Here is a 24,892-nt window from a genome sequence, read left to right on the forward strand (position 1 = left end):
AACTTAATAGAGAAGAATTTCAGTGTGGTATTAGCATGTTTTTAGCGGTCCAAAGGACATAGTTTAATTTTGTATAATAAGTAGATTTGAAAAACTCAGAGTAATCAGAGAATAGAAACAAAGATTTTAAGGTTGTGTGACACCCTTTTCATCTTCTCACAGAAAAGAACCTTTTCTGTAAGATTAAATGTTCTGGGATCTGTTTATATGTTTGGTCCTCTACTTCTTGAGTTAACTTACATGTAGTTTCCTCTCTTCCTATGTTCTTTTTTTTTTTTTTTTTAAGCCTCATTTGACTCTTTAAAGAGCCCTAAGAAATTGAAATTGGACATTACTTTATTTTTTAGGGAGAGAACCTTCCATCTCAAGTGATACCAGAACAGATTCCTCTACGGACAGCTATCCTTATAAACAGGCACACCATGAGTCTGTGGTCAGCCACTTCTCTTCTGACTCACAGGGAACGGTCATCTACAACGTGGACAATGATGCAGCTTCTCAAAGCAGCAGGGACACAGGTAGCAGATAAGTTTATATCACAGTAATCATTGTCATTAAATGTGATGACTACAGTGGAGCCCAGTAAAGAATCTCTTTTTATGCAACCCATAACGGACTAGTGAACAATGTTTACTATCCTATATGGTTTTGGTTTGCAGTTAACCATTGTAATCCCAAAGATTACCATAATTTTGAATGTATGGCTGGCTTTCATAGACTTTTATCTAGCCAGGCAAAGATTTACACACACTATTTCTGGTACGCAATATCTACCTGCTCTCTTTGTCATGTAAAATTCTGGAACTTGGAGTCAGCTGTGCGCTATCATTGTACAGTTTGGCAAGTGATGTGTGTACTACTTAATCATCTATGGGCAGTTTGTTTCAGGAGTTGCAGCTGACTGGGAAAGGTAATTTTCTCACCAGGAATCTCCCATACTTGAGTACCGAGGACTTCCTGTGTATGTGTGTGTTGGCAATATTTACTGCACCAGGAAGGGGCATAAGATGATTTCCTGCCTGTGCTATGGAGACAAGTGAGAATGTACAGTTGGAAGAGAGTCTGTCCTCATATTCCTTCAGGCAACTGAAGAGTCTGCCTGAAAACTCTCTTGTGGAAGAGAACTGAAAGTCTGCAAGCTTAGATCTGTATTACTCATGGCCAGTCAGCCTGTTTCTGCGTGCAGTACTAACTTCACTTCTGAAAAAGCAGTGCAAGAGTTAAGGACAGACTTCTCAAGCATCAGAAATGTGACCTACTAAATCTGTTTGTAGTTACTTTATTGTTCTTTTAAAGACTATTAAGAGGAATAACTGTTGAATCAGCAACTGTTGGTTGCAACAGGGTCAATAGCTAGCATGGCACTGTGTCCTCCTGGTTGTGAAGCAGTTGCTGTCACATCTTAGGACACTTAGACATCTTTGGTTCATTTGAAACAATCTATGGTACAAGTGTTTCACATTACAACCTGGAAAAAAAGGTCTCAAGAAAGTTTTCTTCAAGACTTTTTTATTCTTAGCAGAGGTTCAAGTAACTGTAATCTATGGTTTTAGATAGCTTGAAGATACTTCCAACCTTTTAGGAAATACTTAGCACTGTAGGTTCTGGTAATAGTCCTCAGTAGAGTGTGAGAAAGAAGGGAAATTTGGAGCAGAATTGGAGAGTGGTGAGGAAACAAAATTTGTGTTGATCCAAAGATTTCTGAAAAGCCAAAAATAAAAATACTGGTGGAGTATTATTTGTATGGTCTGCAAAAGTAGCAGAAAGTGTATTGTATTAGATTACTCTTTGTAAAATTTTTCACAAATCTATTCTTAAAAAAGAAAAAAGGGGAGGGCTGTAGGAGGGTTGCCACCATGTAAGCAGATTAAGTTCGATATATAACCTTTTTGTTCTGTCATTTTTTAGTGATGCTCTCCTCTTCTTTTTCTTTCTTCTCCCGCTGATTCTGTCCTATGTTATTCCCTTCAGTTCTAGACCATTTCTCACCACCTAATTTCAGCCATCCTCATCTTCCCTGATTCTGCTTTAGTTACAGTCAATATGTCCCCTTAGCTAGTCACCTGTCTGGATGTTTTCCCCTTTTATTTTTGCCTTCCTGAAACCCTTCCTAAAAGCCAGTCTGCCAACTTATGCAACTGTTCAGTCATCAAAGGGTGATCCGTGGGGCTATAAAGAAGCCATCCACATTGACCTGTCAACTGTTGCTGCTATTGAATCGTTCTGGGCAAGAGCAGGATTCTACATTTAATGGCCATTTACCCCACTACTTCAGCCCAGAATTTTCTGGACCCTATCCCACATCGCCCTTCTGGGAAAAGGACCACCATTGGGTCATAAGACCTCAGGTACCTGGGTTCTTCAGGATGAAAGCATGAAGGGTGGCTGCATGAGCCCTCTCTTGCTCCTGCCAACCTGTGCTGCTGAGAAAAATGTGCGTATTCTGGCTGCCCTATTCATGCAACTGAGATTTCCGTGGGAGGGAGTAGCGGATGTTCTATCTTAATTTGTTTGATTTCACTCTTTTTCTCTTAACATATTCTGTCCCCCATTCCCTACAAAAAAATAAAAAAAAATAAAATAAATTCTTTTGAATGCTGCTGTTTATGAAGCCATTGAAGCCATCCTACATGTGGAGGATGAGACATTTAAGAACACGTTCAGCAAGAGGCACCTTTTGCGTGTGCAATTGAGCACTCAGAAATCCTGGCTTTTTATTTTAGTGAAGTAAATGAAATGAGTGTGAAGTTTAATGTTGTATTTCTGAGACTGCTAGTTCCTCTATTGATGCTTTGCCTTGGTTTTAGTCTTTATTTCAGAGGGTACAAGTAGAGACAATGTAACCTGTGTGTTGCAGGCTTGTGATTCTTGGAATCTCCTCTGTGTCTGTTGAACATTCAGTAACATTATGACAAAATTGACAAAATTTGCAATTTATGAAAGGAGGAGAAAATACTTATGCACTGCTAGTAGTCTTCATTTTAACAAGGCTGAATTATGTTCTTTCATTAGTCTATGCAGACAGACCCCAAGCTAGCTAAATAGTCTTTGTTGCAGTGCACGAGGAGTGCTAACCAACCATTCTTAGTAAATTGAAAGAGCTGTAAGGGAAAAAAAAAATTCACTAGAGAAGTTGTGCACTCTGAAGTGAAACATAATCCTCTTTTGTCTGGAGAGAAACCACTACAAGGTATAAGATACTACTGTTCTTTCAGTCCCTAGAACATGTATGGCAGTCCATGCTGTGGGGGTGAATGATTTCTCCCAAAGAACTGACAGATCCATGCTCAGTCACTTAAATACTGTACATCTTCAGTCTTCACTGCCAACATTTCTCTTTTATTCCCTTAGTTCTTTTATTTATTTAGTTCGTTTCTAAACAATTTTTCTACAAAATTATTATCCAGTTTGCAAATGGATAGAAACACGAGTTTTGTGTAGCTTGCTTTTTATTGTTTGCATTCCTTCCCACTCATACATTGTAGCACCTTTGTAGCAATTGTAGTTGAAGTGTATTACTTTTTCAGCTGTTTAAAAGTATGATTTTACTTGTAAAATCTACTTTAAGTGTTGTTGATTTTGATGTTAATTTCTAGAAAAGGACCAGGCTCAGAACAGCCAATTATGTAGTCTGGGGGCTGTTCATCCACTGTTGAGTAGTAGACATTTTCCATTGCTGTCATCCTGTACAAGGTGAAATTTGTTGATGTTAAGGCTAGACAAGTCTTTGTAGCTTATTCATAAATTCCCTTCTTATCCTGCATCTCTGCTTGGGACTACTCACGTGAGTAAAGCCATGCGTGTGTTTGTGCTTGAAGGCTTAGGACTGTGAATGTGTGAGAACTGTAAAATTAAGAAAATAAATGGTAATACAGAAAACAAGTTATTAACTGTCATATACTCTTAAGTCATTTTATCTGAGGAAAGTTGGGGATATACCATGTGCAAGAGAAAATGCTAGGGCACGTGAGCTGTAGTTAAGGGGACATTGTTGTGTGTCAGCTGATCCATGCTGCTGATGTGTGTATGTTCTTAGCTTGTGGCAGATGCAAATTAGCTGGCTTAGCTCTTAAGAGCCAACTGAGGCTTCTTCCTTGTAGCCCAAACTAACTCAAATTACCTTTGCTACAGGTGAGGAGAATGCAGATAGAGAATTAGTGTAGAGATGCTGATGATGTGCAGTAATATTTTCTTAAATGTTGACTTGCTCGTGTGTTTAAGCCTTCATTCAGCAGAATAATGCCAAGCAAGCTGTCCTTGGCTTTTTGTTCATGGCTGTTAAAACTGAGCAATTGTTCAGACAGCAAGGAAGTGGTATCCTTAGTGCACCATAAGACAAAATACAGTCAACTGTTCTCCTTTTGGATGATCTCTCATTATCAGAGTCACTGGAGGGAATGTATCACTTATAATGTTAAAACAAAGCAAACAAATATAAACCAGACTACCCTTCTCCAAGGGAAAACCAGAAACTTGTGGATGCAAAAGCTTAACCAAACCTGACAGCTAGCCTTGGAGAGTCTGCAGCTCCTAAGGAGCGGAAGAGCCCTACTGTTCTCAGCACACAGAGCACCCAATCTAAAGGCTCTTGTCATCTCAACTGTGTTCTGTCCTTTCAGGGCACCTGACTGACAGTGAGTGTAATCAGAGGCATATTTCCAAAAAGAGCTCACTGGCAGACCGCAAGAGGAGTTCTAGCCGGTCTCGGCGAAAAGGAGATGAGGCTCAGTCATCAGGATACCATAGTGAAGGCAAGAATTGCTATTTTATTGGAAATATCAATATCTATTTGTGATTTTTTTTAAGATCCTCACTGTGTATATACATCTCTCTCCTTGTTTCGTACATCTTTGCCTGCATTTTATCTCTTTCTTTTGCTTTTGTTTTTTTTTCTTTTGTTTTACTTTTCAAAAACAGCATGAAGATTCTGTGAGTAGGGCTGCTAGCTTAATCTGAAGTTATTTTTATGGCTTTTGCTCTCTCTTTTATGAACTACAGGAGAAACTTTGAAGGAGAAACAAGCCCCCAGAGCTGCCCCCAAACCATCCAGCAGCACCAGCAGACTAAGGGAATTTAAGGAGACAGTGAGCAATATGATCCACAACAGACCACAGCAAATTTCTCAGACCAACCAAAATGCCCCTCATGGAGGGAGTCATATGGATCAGGCAGAAACGCGACCCTCAAAAAGCCTCTCTGTGCACTCCAGAGACTGGGAAGTCGAGAGTACCAGTAGTGAGTCTAAATCCAGTTCATCTAGCAGGTACCGGCCAAGCTGGAGACCCAAGAGAGAGTCTCTAAATATAGACAGCATCTTCAGTAAAGACAAGAGGAAGCATTGTGGATACACTCAACTTAGTCCTTTCTCTGAAGAGGCAGGTAAGAGGTTGAGAAGAAAGATTTACATTGAAGTGTGTGGAATTTATAATATTCTGCTATTCGGTTCCATTTAAGTAAAATAGAAAAGTGAAATGTTTAATGTGGCATATAGGCTGGTAGTGACTCAAGTCCTTGAAGTTTCTTTATGGACATTGCACGTGTAACACTCACTTGTTTTCCATATGTTAAATTTCACATTTTAGAAAATAATAAGGGAAACTTTACTGTCTGTACTGCTTAAATGGACTCAGTACTAGACTGCTAAGTATTTGGAAGTTCATCACCTGGAATGGCCTTTTTTATTGGTCAGGGTTTTTCTTCTGGTTATTTTTGCATGATGGCTTAAACTACGGTGTAGCAAGTACCTCATGCATTAGTGCTGAGCCTCTGTTATGAGGATAAGAGCAGCTGATGATGATTTACCAGCATTTGTTTACGATGATTTATACAGCAGCTATGTAAATTGAATATAGAGACTTTGTCCTTGGTTTTACTGTTTTTTTGAAGGTGAAGGAATCTGTCGTGAACCACTTCATGTCTTTTGTTCCCATTGCCCCATCCCCCCTGTTTCCCTTCCCCCAGTTTGTAAATGAATGTAGTACAGTCACTTTATTCCTACCTCAGGAGGTGGATATTCCTGAAACTGTAATGCTGTGGAGAGCAGGTGTTTACCAGTTTTTTTCTTTTTGTTGGTATGCTACTGGAACTGCTGCTTTTGACTGTGTGTAGATGAGAAGGAAGAGATTTGTGTGACTGTCAGTGGTGTGGTGGTTAACAAGGACATTTGCAGAAATTTTAGAGCCTTGAGAGGCAGGGACAGCTGTCACCAACTGAAAGGAGCTAAAGGATTAAGGGAACTGGGCAGCAGAAAAAAAAATATAGAGGGAAGATAAAGGTAGAAGAGAACACAGCTTCAGGAATAAAAAAGCAAGGGGAAAAAAGGAAAAAGGTAAAAAGAAAAAGGAAGCAAAGAGGCAAGTGAGAACATACAGGAAAATCAATAAGGAAGAACTGTAAATAAAAATATTCCTCATCATATTGTAAATGGCAAAAAAAAGAAGTAAAAAAGTGTAGCATCTGAAGTTAATATGACAGTACAGTATAAACTGGAATTACTGAAGGCACAGTTGGGTATACTGTTAAATGATTTTGTGCGAATACAAACCAGTGGGGGCGGGAGGGGGGGAAAGGGACTTTATTTCCAGATTGGATTGTTACTTTGGGAGAATATGGTAACGTTACATGGGAGAGATTCAAAACCAAGTTTGTTGAAAAGTGTTGCTTAACATTAACAGGAATGCTGTAAAAGTATTGTTTTTTTCAGCTTTCTATTTCTAATTTGAAATGAACTTAAAGACAGTACTTCTGGTATAAACATAATTGAGGAGCAAAAATATGTAGACTTGCTGCTCTGAAAATCTGGATCTTCTACTAGGTTATTTTCTTTTATCTCAACAGGTAAAGAGCTTATGGAGAACGAGGTCAAGGAACATACTGTTCAAGAAACAAGATCAAGCCAGTCAAATGTCAGATACAAGCGTCCTGTGCTAAGCCGTGGTACCCAGCATGTGATGGATCAACATCCTCATCTAATACAGAGGATGGAGTCTGGATATGAAAGCAGTGAACGCAACAGCAACAGCCCAGTTAGTCTGGACATACCCTTGTCTGAAAGCTCAAGCACCCACAGGTAGATTTTAACAAACTTCATTTTTGGAGTGGAGTCTTCATTTCTTTTTTGCTGTGTTACGTAATGCTGTAGAACATTAAAAACAGAACAAGCCAAAGTTAGCCCCACAAAACAATGATTCTAGCTTATAGGGCAAGTTAATTGAGGCAGGGAGAAATAGAGAGGAAATACGAATCTGAGTGAGATTGATCCCTTTTCTTGTCAGTATATTGCTAACTTAATGCTGATGAATATGAATGAATATGAATAAATGAATGAGAAATGTAATGTTGAGTGAAATGATGCATCTGAAATAGTCATACCCTTAGCCTAGAATTTAAAATCTCAAATATCAAACTTAACATGTTCTTTGAACTTAGGATTGGCCTTTTTCTTTCTGAGAAATCATTGTTTCATAGAATATGTGTACAAAACCAGAAATCGATAGTCTTGCATAGGAATCTTTGACCTTGTCAAAGATTAGGAAGATTGGGACCTTAGGAGGAAGTTTTTCACAGAGAGGGTGGTGACACACTGAGCAGGTTGCCCAAGGAGGTTGTGGATGCTCCGTCCCTGGGTGCATTCAAGGTTTAGTGGTTGGTGACCCTGCACATAGCAGGGGGGTTGAAACTGGATGATCTTTTAAGTCCTTTTCAACCCAGGGCATTCAATGATTCTATGATTGTCGATTTGAGAAATTCAATGAAGTCTTGCAAGACAATTGCAGTATTTATATGCAAATACAAGAACTACTGTACTCTTACTTATTTGCTTCCTCTTCATCTGTTTCTCTAAATAATTTTCTTTGTTAGGCTTTTCTTCTTTTCCCTTGTGACTGTAAAAGTAAAATGCACTTAAATATGTTGGTGACATAGAAAACGTAGACATAACTTCTCCCAAAGAGTTTAATAATATTGTGAACTGTAATTACTCTTTTTGGAGGGACATTCATATGAAACGAACAGGTGGATTGGTTCCTGCCTGGCGTAGCATCCCAAAGTCTCACAGTAGCAGCATACTGGAAGTGGAGCCTACTTCATCAAATGGGAGCTGGGCAAACAGCCCACGCACCTTTGGAAATGGTAAGATCAACTTCTCAGTAGTAGCAGTTCTGTGAGTTAAATTGTATTGGAATTGTTTTTTGCTCTCTGGATGTTTATCTTTACAGTGCAGTTATGAAAAAAAGGAATTGAAACATAGAGGAGTATAACAACACAATTTAACAATTGGTAACTTTGGTTTACCATAGGAAGTGGCAAAAAACTTCTTTGGAATGCTCCTTTTGATCATGTTGTTCTTTTGTCATTTTTAACAAAGACTGATTCGTCTGATGGAGTAAAAGCTATTTTTCCTTTTCTTTGCTATTATTCTGCTATTAGTTGAAAATGTCTTCCCAAGCATAACTCATGATAACATACGGGATTGATGACTCCTGAAAAGAAGCTTATAATGGTATATACCACATGTCACAAATGTGATTAGGTATTTACAGGATACTTGGACTAAAGCTGAGCTTTTTTGCAGATACGCATTCCAATTATCCTTCTGAGGAAATCCTTTCCCTTACCCAGACTTTCTCTGGAGTAAAGTAAGGAGGGAAGATAGTTTCTATATACAGGTCAAAGCTGAAGTGAGACTGAAGACTGATTTCTGCTGTGTTGACTCATACATGCATAAGCATAAGCCTTTTTTCCTTCCATTTTCATCTGGCTACGTTGGCATAAAGTTGTTTAAGCACAGTTCTAAGTACAGTAAGAAGTCTCAAGATTTCAGCAGCAACTTAGAATTCTCTCTTCAGATTTTTCTGTTTCATGTGCTGTTTCTTGTGTCAGTGAATTGAGGGAAGGGCTATGCTACAGGGGATTGTGGACAAATACTGCAACACTTTTAGTAGAGCCACTGGCACAGACGACAATTGGAAACCAAATGGCGTGGGCAGCCATTAGAAGTAAAATTGAACAAAACAGAATTTGTGGTCTGAAATTCTGTGGTCTTTGGTCAGTCTGCTATTTTCTAATGGCAATTTTATTGTCCATTAACATTACTTTGTCTTTTAATGGATACTTTCAGAGATCTTACTATAAAAAAAAATTTTGTTTGGAAGGTGGGGAGATGTTTGCCCCTTTAAAGAGTGAACTGGATGAATTGCAAGAGGAGGTGGCAAGAAGAGCACATGAACAAGAACTACGCAGGAAAAGAGAAAAGGAAATGGAGGCAGCGATGGGCTTTAATCCCCGTCCCAGCAGGTTCATGGATCTAGATGAGCTACAGAATCAGGGTAACTTTTTGAATGCAGTATATTTTGCGAGATTATGGTGCTGAAGTTTTTTGAACCTTAGAACTTACTTTCCTACTCTCTCTCCCCATCCTCCACTCCCAGCATTGCAATTTTGTGTCTTCATAAAGTGGAACGCTATCAGTTTCAGACTTGTTATGTACAGAAAACTGGCGTTTTGACCATATTATTTCTTGAATGTGACAACAAGGTAAAAGTTTCTAATGCAGAGATGTTTATAATTGCACCTTCCTATTTTGTGAGTAGTGATATCTCGATTTAGATTTGAGGCTTCTCACAGCATTTTGGAATAAATGCCTTTCAGATACCTCAGATCCACCTGCAGCATAGCTTGTCCACTTAAGTTATTTTCTTTATTTTTCTTTCTTGTAGCGTCACTGACCTAAGCAACTCTGTTCCTGGTTTTATACTTCATACTCTCCCTACCTGTTCAGCTGTGCTGCTGCAGTACAGGGGTGACAACAAGTATTGGGGCAAGCTTAAGCGGGGAGAGTGCTTTAAAAAAAAAAAAAAAATCTGAGCAGGATTTGACTCACTTATCTTTCCTAAAGGACAAGAATTGGTGAAAAAAAATTAAAAAGTCAAATATTAAGTCTTAATACGTCTTTTTCAAGACTCCTCACCTTTCTCGTAAGGGATGGCAGCAGAAAAGGAGATTTAATTGGAAGGATGTGACTGTAACGGAGGGAGCTTGGTGACAGGATTCAAGTGTAGTGCCTTTGTTTTATTCTCAGTCTCCATTAGCCAGTAAGAGGAATCAAAGAGACAGTTGGCTGAGCCAGCTGAGAGAAACCTGGTAGAATGCTTAACGGTGGGTTCCTGGTGGTCAGCAGAGCCAAGAAACATGGTGGAATGCGTAGGATTTGATATCCTAAATTCACACATGGCTGGGGCAGACTCACCGAGGCACACTGGCCTCCCAAACACTCCTGTGTTGCCAAACCTCCTGGGACCCTTACACTATTCACTCAAACCTCTTGTAACAGTGAAGGAGATGAGGTGTTTGTGTGCTGTAGAACAGAGATGAAGGATTGAGAGAGGACACACCACACATCAATGCAAGCTGTGGATGCAATACAGCTGGTGCTCTGCGGCCTACAGCTACACCAACTGTTGGAATGTCACTATATATACCTATGGTGGATGGATAATATGATCTTTATGAGGATGTCTGACTACCTGAGTGTGTTTTTTTTTTTTAATTTACTGGTGTTAGTGATCTAGTAGGTTATACTTTATGGTCCCACTGTGACCTGCATGTAATCAGTTTACAAGTTCTGATGTACCAAAGTAGACAGATCAGTATTTTTTATTAGTGTTAGTTTTTTTATTAGTGTTAGAGTTTATTTTTGTAAAGTGCTAATGAGGTAAAAATTGAAAAGTGAGCCTCTGTTCTGGAGCACAAGGATGTTCTCTTCTCCTGCCTAAGGAAAATAGCATAGTTGTCCAACACATTGGCCTGTTTTGTTCTTCTCTTGTGTTGGTAGAGGCAAGACTTGCTTAGCTTTTCACTGGTAAGAAGAAATGAAACTAGGATATTTCTTTATCTCAAAAGACTTCAGTACAATGTTTGTTACAGCCTTTGACCTGAGAAGGAAAACTTTAATTTGTTCCTGTTAAGCCTTTCCCTATCCCAGAGATGGAATAGCTCAACATTAGCAGACTGCTAGGTTGCCTGAAACATTTGCTTGTGTGCAGAACTTCAGAACACTTGTGACTCATTTTCCCTCAAGGAAATTGCTAAACTCATGAAAGCAAGCTAACTTTAGTATACTGGCCTTGCTTATGAGCCTCAGTAGCCTTGATTTTGAAACTGAATGTGCTGCTTGATTAACTCGCTGCTCTAACAAATCTCACTTCTCTCTGCAGTAATTGCTTTTCATGTGAGTTCTTAATGGGTTTATGTTTTTTCATTTGTGCACAGTGCTGCTGGAGAACAGGTCAGACCATAGTATATGTTACGTGAGTTGAGAAGGTGTAAATTCCTGTTGACCAAGAAAGATACTCATTAGATTCGCTATTACAATAAAGACCTTCCAGAAAAGGAACCCACCTCCCAGTGAAACAGTATTTTGCCCTGCCTCACTTGAGTGTGAACGTTTCAGTACATAACTTGCATAATGTTTTACAGATGACACTAGCTTGTTCAGGCATTTTTTCCTCTCAGAACTGGATGTTTCTTCAGTGTTTCTTACTTGCTGTTTGTGTCCAAGAATGATTTGTATTTTTCTCTTCTGATGTTGTTTTCTAAACTATCGTAAAAAGAATTCTTGACTCTTTTTTTACTTTTTTACTTCTTCCCCGTGGTTTTTCTCCTGAAGCTGCAAGATGATTGGGTTTTCATATTCTCTGTGTCTCTTTCAGTAGTTGAGAGTATGCACTCACTGCAGTCACAGAACTGTTTTTTGCAGTCATATACATTTGCACTCAAGTCTGAGTATTGTTTTCTGGGCATCTCAGTAGTTTCAGTTTGAAGACATTTTGTGTGGAACTAATTGAATATCTGAAGAAGAGAGAGATTATTTCTGACAGGGGACTTAATGATAATCTAGTGCAAGAAAAGCCATGGCCTACTGTGTTTTACTAATTTATTTTGGGATAAATTTAGAATTAAATTCAAGGTAGTTCCTACTTTTTAGAAATCATCTGAATTAGCTCTGTGACACGTTCACATCATCTCTCTTACTAAGCTGGACTTCAAAATAATGTGTTAAACCAGTACAACTCTCTCAAGTAGACCAAGATTGAGGAAGAAGTCTGGTTCACATTGTTTCACTGTGTGTGTGTAAAGCATATCAGGATGCCCAAGTTATATTTCTGCTTAGGAAAAGTTTAGATGTTACAGTAGATGGTTTGAGATATGAACAGCTATGCACAAGGTCTGGGAGAGGTCTACTGCCAATGGCTCTGTGTGGAACAATGTAGCAGTCACAAATGAGTGTAAATGAGGGTTTTGTGAAGAATGAAACCACAATGAAGGGTGCTGCCCATTGCAGGGAGGAGTGATGGCTTTGAGAAGTCCATGCAGGAAGCAGACTCGATCTTTGAAGAGTCGCTGAATCAGGAGCAGAAGGGGGATTGTGCTTCAGCTTTGGCTCTCTGTAACGAAGCTATATGTAAGTAACTCTAACTGCTTCAGCTATTGCGCTTTTGACAGTTTGCTAATATCATAAGAAAGTCTGAAACATTTAATCATGCTATTTGGTCAGGTAATAATACAGGGATCCAGCTGGTCTTTAGGAAAGTGATGGGTAACGGAATCTTTTCTTTTGTCAAGCATTCTGTTTGTGGGGTTTTAGCCCTATCTTCACCTCCATATTTTCATGTTTACATCTGTTCTGTTGTTCTCTCCAGCGCTGTGGCAGTAACAGCACTGGGATGCTGATGTGTTTTTTTTTGGTGCTAAATGTTGCATTTCAGCAAGCACCAGGACGGTAACTCCTTCTGCCACTTGGCCTTCATCTAACAATTTTTCCCAATCCTCAAGACAAATTACAAATTGCTGTTCTTTGTGGAGGGTGTAGAATAGGGAGGAACGGGTTTGCCTACTCCTAAGTCCTTTGAATTAATTAAAAAACAACAACAACAACAAAGAGCTGTGCTGTACCTACTTCTCAGAAAGAAAAAGCATTAGGACATTGAAGCGCTTAAATGCATTATGACACTTGAGAATGTGTGCTATGTGATTTCATTTGATTTTTATTTCTTGGTCATTTTCCATTGTGACTGGCTGGCTGTCTCACCCCATGCTCCTCTCTGTCTGTATAGAATGGCTGCAGACAGGGTAGGTAATCCCTCTGCATTTGCGTTTGGAAATTGGCTCTTGTGAACTGCAGAGTAGTGTGCAATATACAGCTATTGTGAAAGCACTATTAGCTTCCATTCCAGCAAGGTATGTGCTCAATTTCAGAATCCAGCTGGGTATCCTTGCACAGAATCATAGAATGGCCTAGGTTGGAGGGGATCTTAAAGATCATCAAGTTCCAACCACCCTGCCATGGTCATGTTTGCCACCCACTAAGTAATGGGAGTCCTAGGTATGGCTTATACAGCAGGAGAACAGAGCAATGAAGCAACAGTGTGGTAGGACTGGAATGAGCCTGTGTGAAGGGGATGAGAAGTTGGGCTAAAACATACTCAAACAATTATTAATTTTACTTCCTTTTGATTTAGTTTCAAATAACTTGTTTGGACACCTGGCTAAGCTGAATGTGCATTAATGGAAACAGTAGCATCCTTGTGATCTCTTTGTGGCAGTATTTGCATGGTCCATGTTTTATGTTCTTGCTGCATCCTTTTTTTTTTCTTTTTCAATTTTATTCCTTTTTTCTGTTTGTTTTTCTGCTATGTTTTCTTTTGCATTTTAGCTAAACTAAGACTTGCCATGCATGATGCCAACTCTAGCACTCACAGCAGAGCCCTAGTCGATAAGAAGCTGCAAATCAGTATCCGAAAAGCCCGGAGCCTCCAGGATCGCATGCAGCACCAACAGCCATCGCAGCCGCTGCCGTCGCCAACCTGCCACCCACCGCAGGGTGGCACCGTGTCCCAGTCTACAAGGTAGTCTAAGTCTATCACCTAGACCCAGATCTGAGCTGCATCTGAGCAGTACAGTCTGGAAAGAAATAGAAAACTATATATATTACTCTGGACAGTCCGAATTCTACAGTGTTTCTCCTTATTTCTTTCTTGCTTAGGCTAAATTATATTTTAAGAGGGTCAGCTACCTTTTTTTTTTTTTCTTTTCCCACCTCAGTTGTTCACTGTGCACATGTTTAAAATGTGGTCTGTGACAGAAATGGAGTCAGTGCCTGGCATCACTAACATTTTATGCATAGTAAGAAAGAATACAATAGTAACCTGGAGAGAAGGGGCATTAAGATGTAATGTGAAACTGCCATCAGGAGCAGTTTCAGGACTCAGAACAGTAAAATACTCTGATAAAAGTCTTGCTATAACTGCTTTTATATTGGAAACAGCAACCAACTGTACTCTGAAAAGTGTCAAGAACATTGATCTTTTCTTTCCAGTCCACTTATCTAATGGTGCTCTAGTACAGTTCTTGGATCCAGATCCTTATCCTGTCACCTTGACTATTCTCCCTGGTGCTCTGTCATTCTTCATTTCCTTCCTATGCTTCCCAGCTTCCTGCAGACTGGCTTAGCAGACTCTTCATGATTCTTTCTTCCATATACAGACTTCAACTCTAGCATAATTAACTCTCTGCCGTAACCAATCCCTTCTTCCCACCCTCTTTAGCATGCAGCTTGATCCTTCTTTCTTCCCATACCATTCCCTCCTAGCACAAGACCATCCCTATCCGATTTCTAGGGCATTTCTTGTACTGTTACTTTTATTTCCTTTTTCCTTTCTAACATGCTTTATTATTAGGAATATAGATGAAATCTCAGATGAGAATCTTTTCCTTTTTTTTTTTTTTTGAAATAGAGCTATATACTAAAACTCAGTGAATTTGCACAACTGCTAGGCTATAGTTCATAATGTGCTTTTCCTGCAGTAGTTGAATTATATGTGATGAAGGATGATCATTTGTCAACCGTTATATCCTCTTGGAGTAGGAACAGAGAGCCCCAATTATGCATTTTGGTAGATTCTAAGAAAATGAAACAAAATGGAGCTTTCTGAATTAATTTTGTTAATGCTGAATTTACTGTTGCTTTGTGAAAAGAACATTACTTTTCCTAAAGTTTTATTGAACTAAATATTGCAGTCAATGGAAAGAATGTATTGATAGCCAGTGTCTTGTATTCTTGCTTTGATGTAAATAATGTAGACAGTGTAAGGCTTGCAGTTACTCATAGACAAGGTCATTCTGCTACGTGCCTTAACTACACACATGATAACTTCTATTCTGTACATCTCAAGGAGGAAGCAGATCGATGATGTTAGTTTCCTCAGGTTCTCTGTTAGACCTGTTAGTAGCTTGTTGTTTCCTCACAATCACATGAACTTTTTATTACATCTGCATGATAAATTAAAATACTAAACTAGATGCAGAAAAGCGTGAAGGACATCTATGACCCAAGAACATAATTGTCTTATTGATATATAGGAAGAATACAAATTATTATTTAAAGTATACCTAGAATATGTATTATTGCAAAATAATGGTTATTTATTTAACTTCATTAAGAACCTTAAAATTGAGAATACAAAGACGATATAAGAGAGATTATGACCTATTCTTTCCGTTTGTCAAGTTATTCTACATGAAGTTGCCTAGATAGAGAGGACCTTATGGAAATACCATCAGGTTGATTCAGATCATGAACTTGTCTGAATTACTTATATAAAAAAAAAAACTAATATATTAACATCAGAAACAATTGTTTATTTTATGTAAATGCTATTTTTACTGTTCTTACACAGTTATTTCTCCTGCACTCTCAGTCTGTTGGTTAAAGTACATAGGGTACTGTGTAAGAATGCTGGGAAAGATTCCATGAAGCATAACTTTTGAAGAGTACTGTAGTAAATATGAAATGGTTTCAGCAGGTCAATACTTAGAAACAAAGGACTATCATTTCTGTACCTACTGAATTTTAATACAAAGTCTTCCATCACAATTCAGTTGGCAAAAAGAAAAAAAAAGAGAAGTGTGTTGAGGAATATGTAGCATAGGGTAAGTTCTGCACCCTAGGGATAAGCATAAGCAATGACTACTGCTAATCATTTGCCCTTCTGTGTGTTTTAGTGAACAGACTGGCCCGTTCCAAGTACTGCTGAGCCAGGAGGTACCACTGGAACCCAACAAGGAAGTGGAATTTGGGTCCAGTTCTTTCTTCCACCCACCTGCTTCCTGCCATGAATTGCACTCATCATTATATCCAGAGTCTTCCTCCCTGTCCCCTCCTGAAAGCAATCCATCCAACAGGATCTCTCCAAACTTCCAGTCTGCTTCTTCTGATTTTCATGACCAAGTTCCCTCTTTTCCCTATAGGCAAGGGTTAGCAGAGAGGTCTGCAAGAACTGAGAATGATGCCCACCATAGTGTGGAATTTACTGACACTACAGCCGCAGGGCCAAAAGAATATAGGGAATGCTGCAGTAGCAGCAAGTTAGAAGAGGTTCATAGCATAGCACCCATTCTCACACCTCAGTACAAATCCAAGACTAACACAGTAAACTCTGGGTCTTTGCCTACACTGTTTCCCTGTCCACATCCACCACAAGCAGCATCTCCTGAAAAGGACAACCAGCACAGTCCTTGTTCCAAACTTTCAAGCTCTCCAGTGCGGCCCAGCATTGATCATTTAGGGAGCTATCGTGAAATGTCCCCTGCAACTTCATCCCCTTCACAGCAGTGCTCCCTGGATCCTTTGCAGAAAACAGATAAATACTCCAGAGCAAACAGTCATGAGATTTTATTACCCTCACAGGATGAATACGGTATAGCAGAAGGTTGCAAATCTGAGGCTTTTAGTACAAAGGGACACGTTCGCTCCTTGGCAGAGCAGTTTCAGAAAATGCATGCAGTCTCCCAGAGGAAAGGTACTCATGAAAGAGGCTGGATTTCTGCAGTATGTCAGGATGAGACGTCTCCAAAACAAATACAAAAATCTTCCTTCAACCCTTCACCCTCTGATTACAGACAGCTAATCCATCAAAACCAAGAGAACAAAACCCAGTCTTCTGAAAAATTACATTCAACTGTGGATATTAGGGATGGGGTAGTTTCTCTGGAGGGTAAGCAGGTTGCTTCTAAGAGTATTTGTTCTATCAGTGAAGAGCTGTGTAGAAGAGGTGGACAGAATATAGTAGACCCTGCACCCTACCTGGAAAGGCACTGTCATGATGGAGGAATGAAACAGGTGGATGATGGAGCTTCTAGTAGCATGGTTGCCTCTATGCCTGTGGACCGCTGGGTGGATAATGTTACTAGGTATTACAGTTCTCAGAAGGATAATAAGAATACTGAATGGCTTCCTGTACCTGGCAGAAGTCCATCCCTTTCTGATCAGAGAGCAGTTGGAGATGACTTGAGCAGGATCCCAGTACATCTGCATCCACAGTGGAATCAAGACACAGAACAGGAGCTCTCAGAACTGGAATCCCTCTATCAGACTAGTCTGCAGGCATCTCAGGCCACTAGACCTTTCTTGGGAAGACAGGACAGTGCTAGGTATCCATTTGACCATTCAGGTAAGAATACTGCAGTTGTTTTTCTTGATTGACCTACCACCGTATTCCATTACAGGTGAGGGGATGTTTTCCAGGCAGTTTAGTTAAATGGGTATAAACTTAAGTAAATATTCAGATTGAGGACTCTGAAAACATTTTAACCGTAGAGGTAGAGAAGCACTGTGATACTGCAGCCTGTAGAGGCTGTGATAATTGTTGATCTTGGCAAATAGCAAAATCTGTTAGGAATAACATAGAAGTAATAGATCCTCTTTTGAAGTAGAAAGCTAGGTGTTTAGGTTAGGTTATTGAATTCTACTGTTTGAAAGTCCTACATCACCTCTGCAGGTTATTAAAACTTTCTGTTCCTGGTGTGAATGTTACACGAATTTATAACTGTGATTGTATTGTATTTGAGAATTTAGTCTGTACATGATAGAGGGGAATAACTTCTAAAAGCATTTCTAGGTCTGATAACTTTTTTTTTGCTTTGAATTCTGGAAAATTATTTGTGAAAGCAGTAATTAGGGTGCATGATCTGTACTAAAATCCTTGAGGCCTCATAGATTAGTTGGTGCTGAAAGCAAACGAATAGATTCTGGCACTGGTGGTGAGAACAGTTCTGACATTGACTCTAATGACTGTTTCCAGCAGAGGATAGCAGCCCAGTTCCACTTAAGCTGTTCTGATCTTCTGTCTGGGGTAGGACAACACTGATTCTCTGCTTAGCCCAAGTGAAGCAAATTTATTTTTGATCTGTGTCATTGTATTAGGGTTGTGAATTTTTTTGGTCAAATAGAAAGCTGCTCAAAGCTTGGCGGGTACCAAAGTGTGTATGTATACAAATAAAATAGAAATGAATACACATACAAGATAGATTTCCTCCTGCCCTGCAACTGTAGAGGTATGAAGTTCTGTTGTTCCTGACAAATGAAGTCTGGCTGTATCTATAGTGAATGCCATGGTAAAACTCTTGAATGTTTTTTTTTTTTTTTTTAATTCAATTGCTCAAGTATTCCATGAAATTCTCATCTTGTACTCTGCTGACAGAGCAGGTCCTAAGACAGCCATTTTGTGTTTTCTTTTGGTTTTCTTTCAGAATTAGGGGAGATCTGACCTCACAGCCTCGCAGGTACTTTCTTGCATGAGCTTGGATCAGAAGGTCTTATGTGTGTGTCCCTTTATAGCACACTAATTTGGGAACTCTTTTTGGAAAGCCAGCAGAATAGAACCCAGTTGCTTTAGTGATAACTGGAGCTTCGGAGTTGCATCATCAAACACCCTATCTCTTAAGCTTATACTTCTCCTGTCTATTTTCTCACTGCATATTTGAAGAATGAGATATGGATATCCTTTTAGTGTAAAGTTTGTCTTTGAGATCTTTACTTCTGGTTTGCTGTGACTTTCAAACTTTTTTTCCTAAGTTCTGTAGATGCTGTTTAGGAACAAAAGATCTGAGCCAGTGCATCTACTGTAATAAATTCGGTGAAAATAGTCTGAGTAAATATGGGACATCTTTCCCAGTTTTAACTTGGATTTCCTCTTCATTTGGAAATAGGGTTTAAGCCCTTGTGTAACACGTCAACGGTTTTTGTCAGGCCTTTGTATTCAAATTAATGGTAAAAATGTCAGTGTTTCGTTACTGAAGCTTTATAACAGAGAGTACGGGCTCTAAGACCCAATCCTCCAAATGCCTCCTCAGTGCAGGAAATATGCTGTTACCAGCACTTTGCTTTTCTTCTTTCGTAGGTAGATTCCTTGTGACCTTTTTTATTAGACCACTGATCTGCCTGTATATTCCTTGAGATATTTTAGGATATAACTGGCTGGTCATACACTGAAATCAAGTGTAACTGTAGTGATCTTTATTGAAAATAGCACTTTCAGCTACTTAACCAGGACGAGAATGGCTGACAACTTGTAGCACTGAGTGGGAACAAGTGGATGGACATGTGGGTAGCTTAAGCTGATGGTCTTGTTTATCTCAAGTAACTTAGGTAACTGGCTTGATAGCTCTCTTCTTTCCATTTAGCCCCGCTAAACTATCCTGGCTCTGTATCAAACAGGCACTGATGTGCAGCTAAATCATTTGATCTTGGCTCTACTCAGTGTTTAAATTCACTGTTCCGTAGAAGTTTGTAGAGGGGAAAGTGAAATGGGCGTGAGTGTCTTGATGGACTCTTCCTTTGACAGTGCTGAGAGTTAGTTTAATAAATTAATGTTGAGAGAATCTGTGATTACTTCTCATTCTGTGTATATAAAGTTTCTATCAATAAATAAAAATGTTCCGTAATGTGGAAATACGCCTAGAGTTTAACCATTTACAATTTCCTTCTCAGTCTCTGCAAACCTGAATGTGAGGAAGCTGCATACTACAGCTGGCATGGGTCTCTCGAAAACCCCGACAGCAGAGATCGAGCGCAGTCTGTATGGTTCCACTGTCTCTTCTGTCTCCAAGGTGATGGCATGTTTACTGAGTTGCACTAGGGAGGGAAGCGCTTAGCCTGTGCAAGTGAAAAAAACTTAAATGGGAGAGGTACAATATAATATTAAGGGGGGAAAAAAAAGGTAGTGGGATCATTGATACTACTATTAGAGAGAATTTAAAGTGAAACCTAGCTCAGAATTAATTAATGAAAACGTGAATTACTCATGCTACATTCACCTTGCATGTGACCACATTACCTATGTTCTGAGTCTGAGATCACATAACCCTGAAAACTTTTAAGAGCTATCCTCTTTGAACATACTGACATGAACTGCTTTGCATTTCAGTTTACAATTACTGCTTCTGGATATTACCACTTACAGGAGCACAGATTTCCTTTCCCATTTTGATTCCATCACATGTTTTGAAAGATATTTGCTGTAGTTGGTTTCTGGTCACTTCAGATGGGAGAAGATACTTTTTCTTTTTTCTGAGGAGGATCTGTTGAAATAATTGCAGTTGCATATCAGTGTCTGTACAAGAATATGTATTCATACAAGTACCTCCTATAGAACTTCTGTATTCATTAAATGGAACAAATGGTAGTCTTTTTGTCCTGGCTTTGGATACGTGTAAAAGAGATAATCTCACTAAAGAAAAGAGAAATTATAATGAATATTTTGTATAAGCAGGTACAAAAGGCTCATTTGCTTTAAGTACTCAAGGTAAGACTTGAGTGAAGCATTTCAAAAAAGGAAAGAACATGGAATTTCAAGAGGGAAGCTCTTGAATATCTAGTGATCCGTTCCCTGTAATAATTACACAAATTGGATGTTACAGAAAGCCTTTTCTGAAGTCTCCAATATTGTCTGCAGGTCACATATACCAGAGAACATAGCAGGGAACCAGAAGAGGAAGAAATGTACAGTGCAGAGAATTTCCGTCGCATTGCTCGCAGTCTCAGTGGGACAGTTGTCTCGAACAGAGAAGAGACCTTGGTCTCTTCTCACAGTTTTGTAAGTAGAATGATGTGCAGCTTTCCAAAGAACGTGTAGATTTGCTGTTTTCTGACTACGTGTAGTAGCTAATAAACAAGAAAGCAGACAGCTGAGTAATAAGCCATGATGAAAGAGTGTCTTTTTGTATTCCGTTCTCTTTCTGGAAGAACAATGAGCTTTTCTTTAAACAACAAAATCATTTTTTCAGGAGTAAAGAGTAATACCTTCTGCAACTGGTAAGATGTGAGCTAATGTTCCTTGCCCAGTATACAAGGACATCCAGAATAAACTTTTTACTTTCTTTTGTTAATTAGACTTAAGTAGAAGATAAAACCTGCCAGTAAGGAAAACAGTAACAGATTATTCTTGGTGATGAGGAACATAATCAGCTATAATAATCAGTTCCAATTCTGACTGGCCTGCTGTTGTTTTGTGGATTCAGTTTGTGAACTAAACCTTTATGACTGGTCTGTGTGGCTTGTTTTGTTTTCTCCTTGGTATATTTCAGTCTTGGTATATACCAAGTCTCCTTGGAATGTTTATCCAAGCATATTCCAATCAAATAATCCTCTTAAGTAGCCCACCACTGCAATAAGAGCCTTACTGGATTGATGCACTTTTTGTTTGTATTTCTTCACTTACAAATGCATGGTGTTTTGGTTTTTTTTCCAGTAACTCATCCTTTTCCTTGGATCAACACCACTGTTGCTTGATTCAACCCAACTCTGTGTTTACTCATCATTTTATGTTTTTTCTTCTCCTTTCTCATTTTATAAAAGGAAGCACCAAATATGAGGAAAATGCCAATGGAAACCAGCCACCGTTCTTCCAGCTCCACTTCCCTTCCTTTCCCCCATGATCCTCCTGTGTTTCCCTTTGATCCCCAGCACACCCCAAACCAGGTGCAGCACCTACCCCATGATGTACTGGTGCCCAGCATGGTGGGCAAGGCACGTAAACCATCAGGTAATCACAGGATTTTTCATCCTCGTTCGTGATCAGAAATATTGCTGAAATATATTGCTGCAGATCTTGCCTTTCATAAGATACCATCTCCCTGAATTTCTCCAGGAATCTGAAAGGATTAAACACATTCTTTTTCTCCTCTGCCATTCAGAGTTGTTCAGTGATTCTATGCCAAGCAGATATAGAATGATATGATCTTTATGGAAACATTATAATTTTAATATGAAATCACATTTACATCTTTGTGAGATATTTTCTTCAGTGTTACAGCAGCAGTAAAACCCACCACATTGTTGTCATGTATTAAAGTACATCTGCAAGCTACTAGTTTCAGCAAATCACAAATGTAACTGTGCCAGTAGAAATAACTAATTTCTGCATTTTTCCACCTGTGAATTACTTTTCCCGCGAAAGACATCAAAACCAGTTTAATTTCCCAGCCTTGAAATACTTTGGGCTTCTCCTTGATGACACGAGAGATGGCGATTAAAGAAATCTCTCGCCCTGTGAAGTCTGTGATAGTAACTGAAGTAGAATAAGTAGAAAATGCACACAGGAAAATGAATGTTAGAAAGAGTGCAATTAGTTTTTGTTCAGAATTACACATCAACCATTAACTGGATATGTTAGTGATTTAGTTTATCTTCTGTCATGCATTGGCCAGTTGAAAGTTCTGAGAGGAAGCATCAATACACAAAAAGTAACTGAGAAGCCGTTTCTTTTTTTTCCCCAGGAGATCAGAAGAACATCATCCAGAAACTTCTGGTTATGCCTGACAGGGGTGAAGCTTTCCAAGGTGAAGACTACCCAGGTATGGCACTGAGCTATGGCAGTCTCCCTTGTGCACCCAGAGGCACCCTCTCCCAGGGGCAAAAACCTCTTCCTAATCTGTGTTCAGGAGGTGGAGCATCAAATGTCTCTGGCCATTGGCTGAACAGAAGCTACCCTGCCAGACAAACAGCAACGTTACCAGATAAACGAATGACACTCTGGGGTAAACGTTCTGGCCAACCAGGCAAGAGTTTACAGGAAGGCCTCCTCCAGCAGCCTTCACAACATCAAATGCTTGAGTCTTATGCCACCAGTTGCAGGCTGCCAGCCAGCACAGACTACAGCACTTTAAGAGTACCACATCAGCCTTCTTGGGACCTCAGTGCCCCTCAAGGTTGTCCTGTGCCCCCTTCCTCTGTTAAAGCCCCGGGTCCAAGGAGAGTTGATATGCCCCCAGAAGAAGACTGGCGACAAAACAGCTATACCCCCCAGCCGGGCAGAAGGTGGATGCTGCCAGTGCATGTGAAGGATGGAACTTTTTCTTCAGCTTCAGAGGCACACAGAAATATGCTGGCTCGAGCAGCAGCAGCTACTGGCACTGTGCAAAAAAATGGGTGGTAAGGCCCCATCCACTCCATGCACCATGATAAATCCCCCTGTGAACAGACTATTGCGGTTGCTATAGTGTGGATTATATGGAGACAGCGAACTCTTTCAATCAGTTACCTGTGCCAGTTTTGTCTTAAAATGTAGCTATGTAATATGTGGAAACTAATTGCACTGTATTTCTTTTCTGACACTACTGAACTGCTGTCTGGATGGGGAATCTTAGCTATTATAGTCTTGGCCTCTTCTAGCAAAAAGCGTTGTAGGAATATGTTAGGCATCAGGGGCATTGGTTTACGGGTAAGTTCAAAAGTATACGCATGTTTTGAAGGAAGATGGCCGTTAATATAAGGACATTTTTAAGGATTTTTCATGAAATGTAGCTTTGGTAAATTCTTTGCGTACAAAGCCAATTACTTTGTTTTCTTCTCCTTCCTCTTCTCTTTCCTGCATAGGGAAAAAATAAACTAACCAACTTCCCAGGTTCCAGTAAATCTGCACTTGACAAGCTGGACGTTAGTAAAACAAATCCAGTTCTCAGTGTACTGAGATCTCATTTCAGAGATCACAGCTGCAGTTGCTGCTGAGGAAGTGTCAGGGAGACATTGTTCATTGGTAAACCAGAGTTTTTCCCCACTTCCTTAAGGCAAACTAACAATGCTTCAAGCAGAAAAGATTGTTAATGCTGCACGCTTAATGACACCAATGTAAACACAGAATAAGTTTAACTATTTTAGTGTCAAACATACTTGCTTTTGTAAGTATTTTTCAAATAAACCTATGAAAATAGTTCTACTCACCTGTCTGTTTATGAGCTTTCTTTGCTATTTGCCTTTGCTGGTGAATTGATCAAAATTCCTTGTTTTCTTACACACTGAGTAAATTGTTGTGCTTCATTCACAAAGTTTATATAATAAGTGCATATCTAGATCCAAGGACGTCATGAGGGTGTAACTTTATTCCTAGATTTGATGTTCTACACTACTGTAACTTTCCCTTCATAACAGACAGTAGTTACACGTCCTTTGTAAAGTATTTGAAATTTCCTAGTTGGGGAGAGTGGGGCCATCTATGGAATCTATGCATGATGTATGCAAATAGGATTCCTACCCTTATCTGGAAGGGTAGATAGAAATGATTGATGTTGCAAGAAATCTCACTGTAACAAGAGTTCCGCTCTTGTATGTATAAAGAGATGTGCTGCTTATAAGTTGTTAAAACCTGTGCTGTTATGTGTTAATATAAAAATGGGACTGTAGATCTAGACCTTCTGTGTCCTGGCCAGCTAGTGGAAGATGCAGACTGCCCTCTAGTGCATGGTCTTGCTAATCCGGTCTCACCGGTGTTCTGGGTGAGTATTTTAGTTTTCATTTCCAGTTCATTTCATTACTTGCACCTTGGTGCTTGGTAAGATTTCATCTGCTCTTGCTGTTTAGTCTGAGTTTGAATTTCATTCATTTTACTAAATGTCGTTTTTCAGTTTCTTGTTTCTGAATAATTAATTGCTATTATGTTGACTATTGTTACAATTTCATATCACTATGTAACATTGAGTCACATTTTACCTTTGGGATCCTATTGCTCTTCTCTGCATACATAACTGACCCCACTAGCTCTAGGGGCAGGACACAAGCTCT

The 24,892-nt window shown here is 39.4% G+C and overlaps 1 protein-coding gene across 14 annotated transcripts in view; it reads left to right on the top strand.

The window, feature by feature from the left end:
• USP54 (ubiquitin specific peptidase 54) overlaps positions 1-24,050 on the top strand; it is a 96,964-nt gene extending 72,914 nt beyond the window's left edge. For 7 of the 14 annotated variants that reach the window (XM_046943009.1, XM_004942085.5, XM_025151783.3 and 4 more), the window contains 13 exons: positions 348-518; positions 4,620-4,751; positions 4,999-5,379; positions 6,838-7,069; positions 7,988-8,130; positions 9,153-9,326; positions 12,341-12,460; positions 13,712-13,904; positions 16,060-17,507; positions 19,826-19,944; positions 20,790-20,930; positions 21,692-21,878; positions 22,612-24,050. In XM_046943009.1, coding sequence (XP_046798965.1) covers positions 348-518; positions 4,620-4,751; positions 4,999-5,379; positions 6,838-7,069; positions 7,988-8,130; positions 9,153-9,326; positions 12,341-12,460; positions 13,712-13,904; positions 16,060-17,507; positions 19,826-19,944; positions 20,790-20,930; positions 21,692-21,878; positions 22,612-23,270 — 4,100 coding nt within the window. In that variant the 3' untranslated portion in view covers positions 23,271-24,050. Of the gene's footprint in view, positions 1-347; positions 519-4,619; positions 4,752-4,998; positions 5,380-6,837; positions 7,070-7,987; positions 8,131-9,152; positions 9,327-12,340; positions 12,461-13,711; positions 13,905-16,059; positions 17,508-18,585; positions 18,619-19,825; positions 19,945-20,789; positions 20,931-21,691; positions 21,879-22,611 lie in introns of those variants that run through there. The other 7 variants (XM_015288336.4, XM_004942086.5, XM_015288337.4 and 4 more) reach the window with 7 other exon arrangements.
• The last annotated feature ends 842 nt before the right edge of the window (positions 24,051-24,892 follow it).

The sequence above is a fragment of the Gallus gallus genome, chromosome 6 (genome assembly GCF_016699485.2).
Source record: "Gallus gallus isolate bGalGal1 chromosome 6, bGalGal1.mat.broiler.GRCg7b, whole genome shotgun sequence".
Classification (NCBI taxonomy): Eukaryota; Metazoa; Chordata; class Aves; order Galliformes; family Phasianidae; genus Gallus; species Gallus gallus.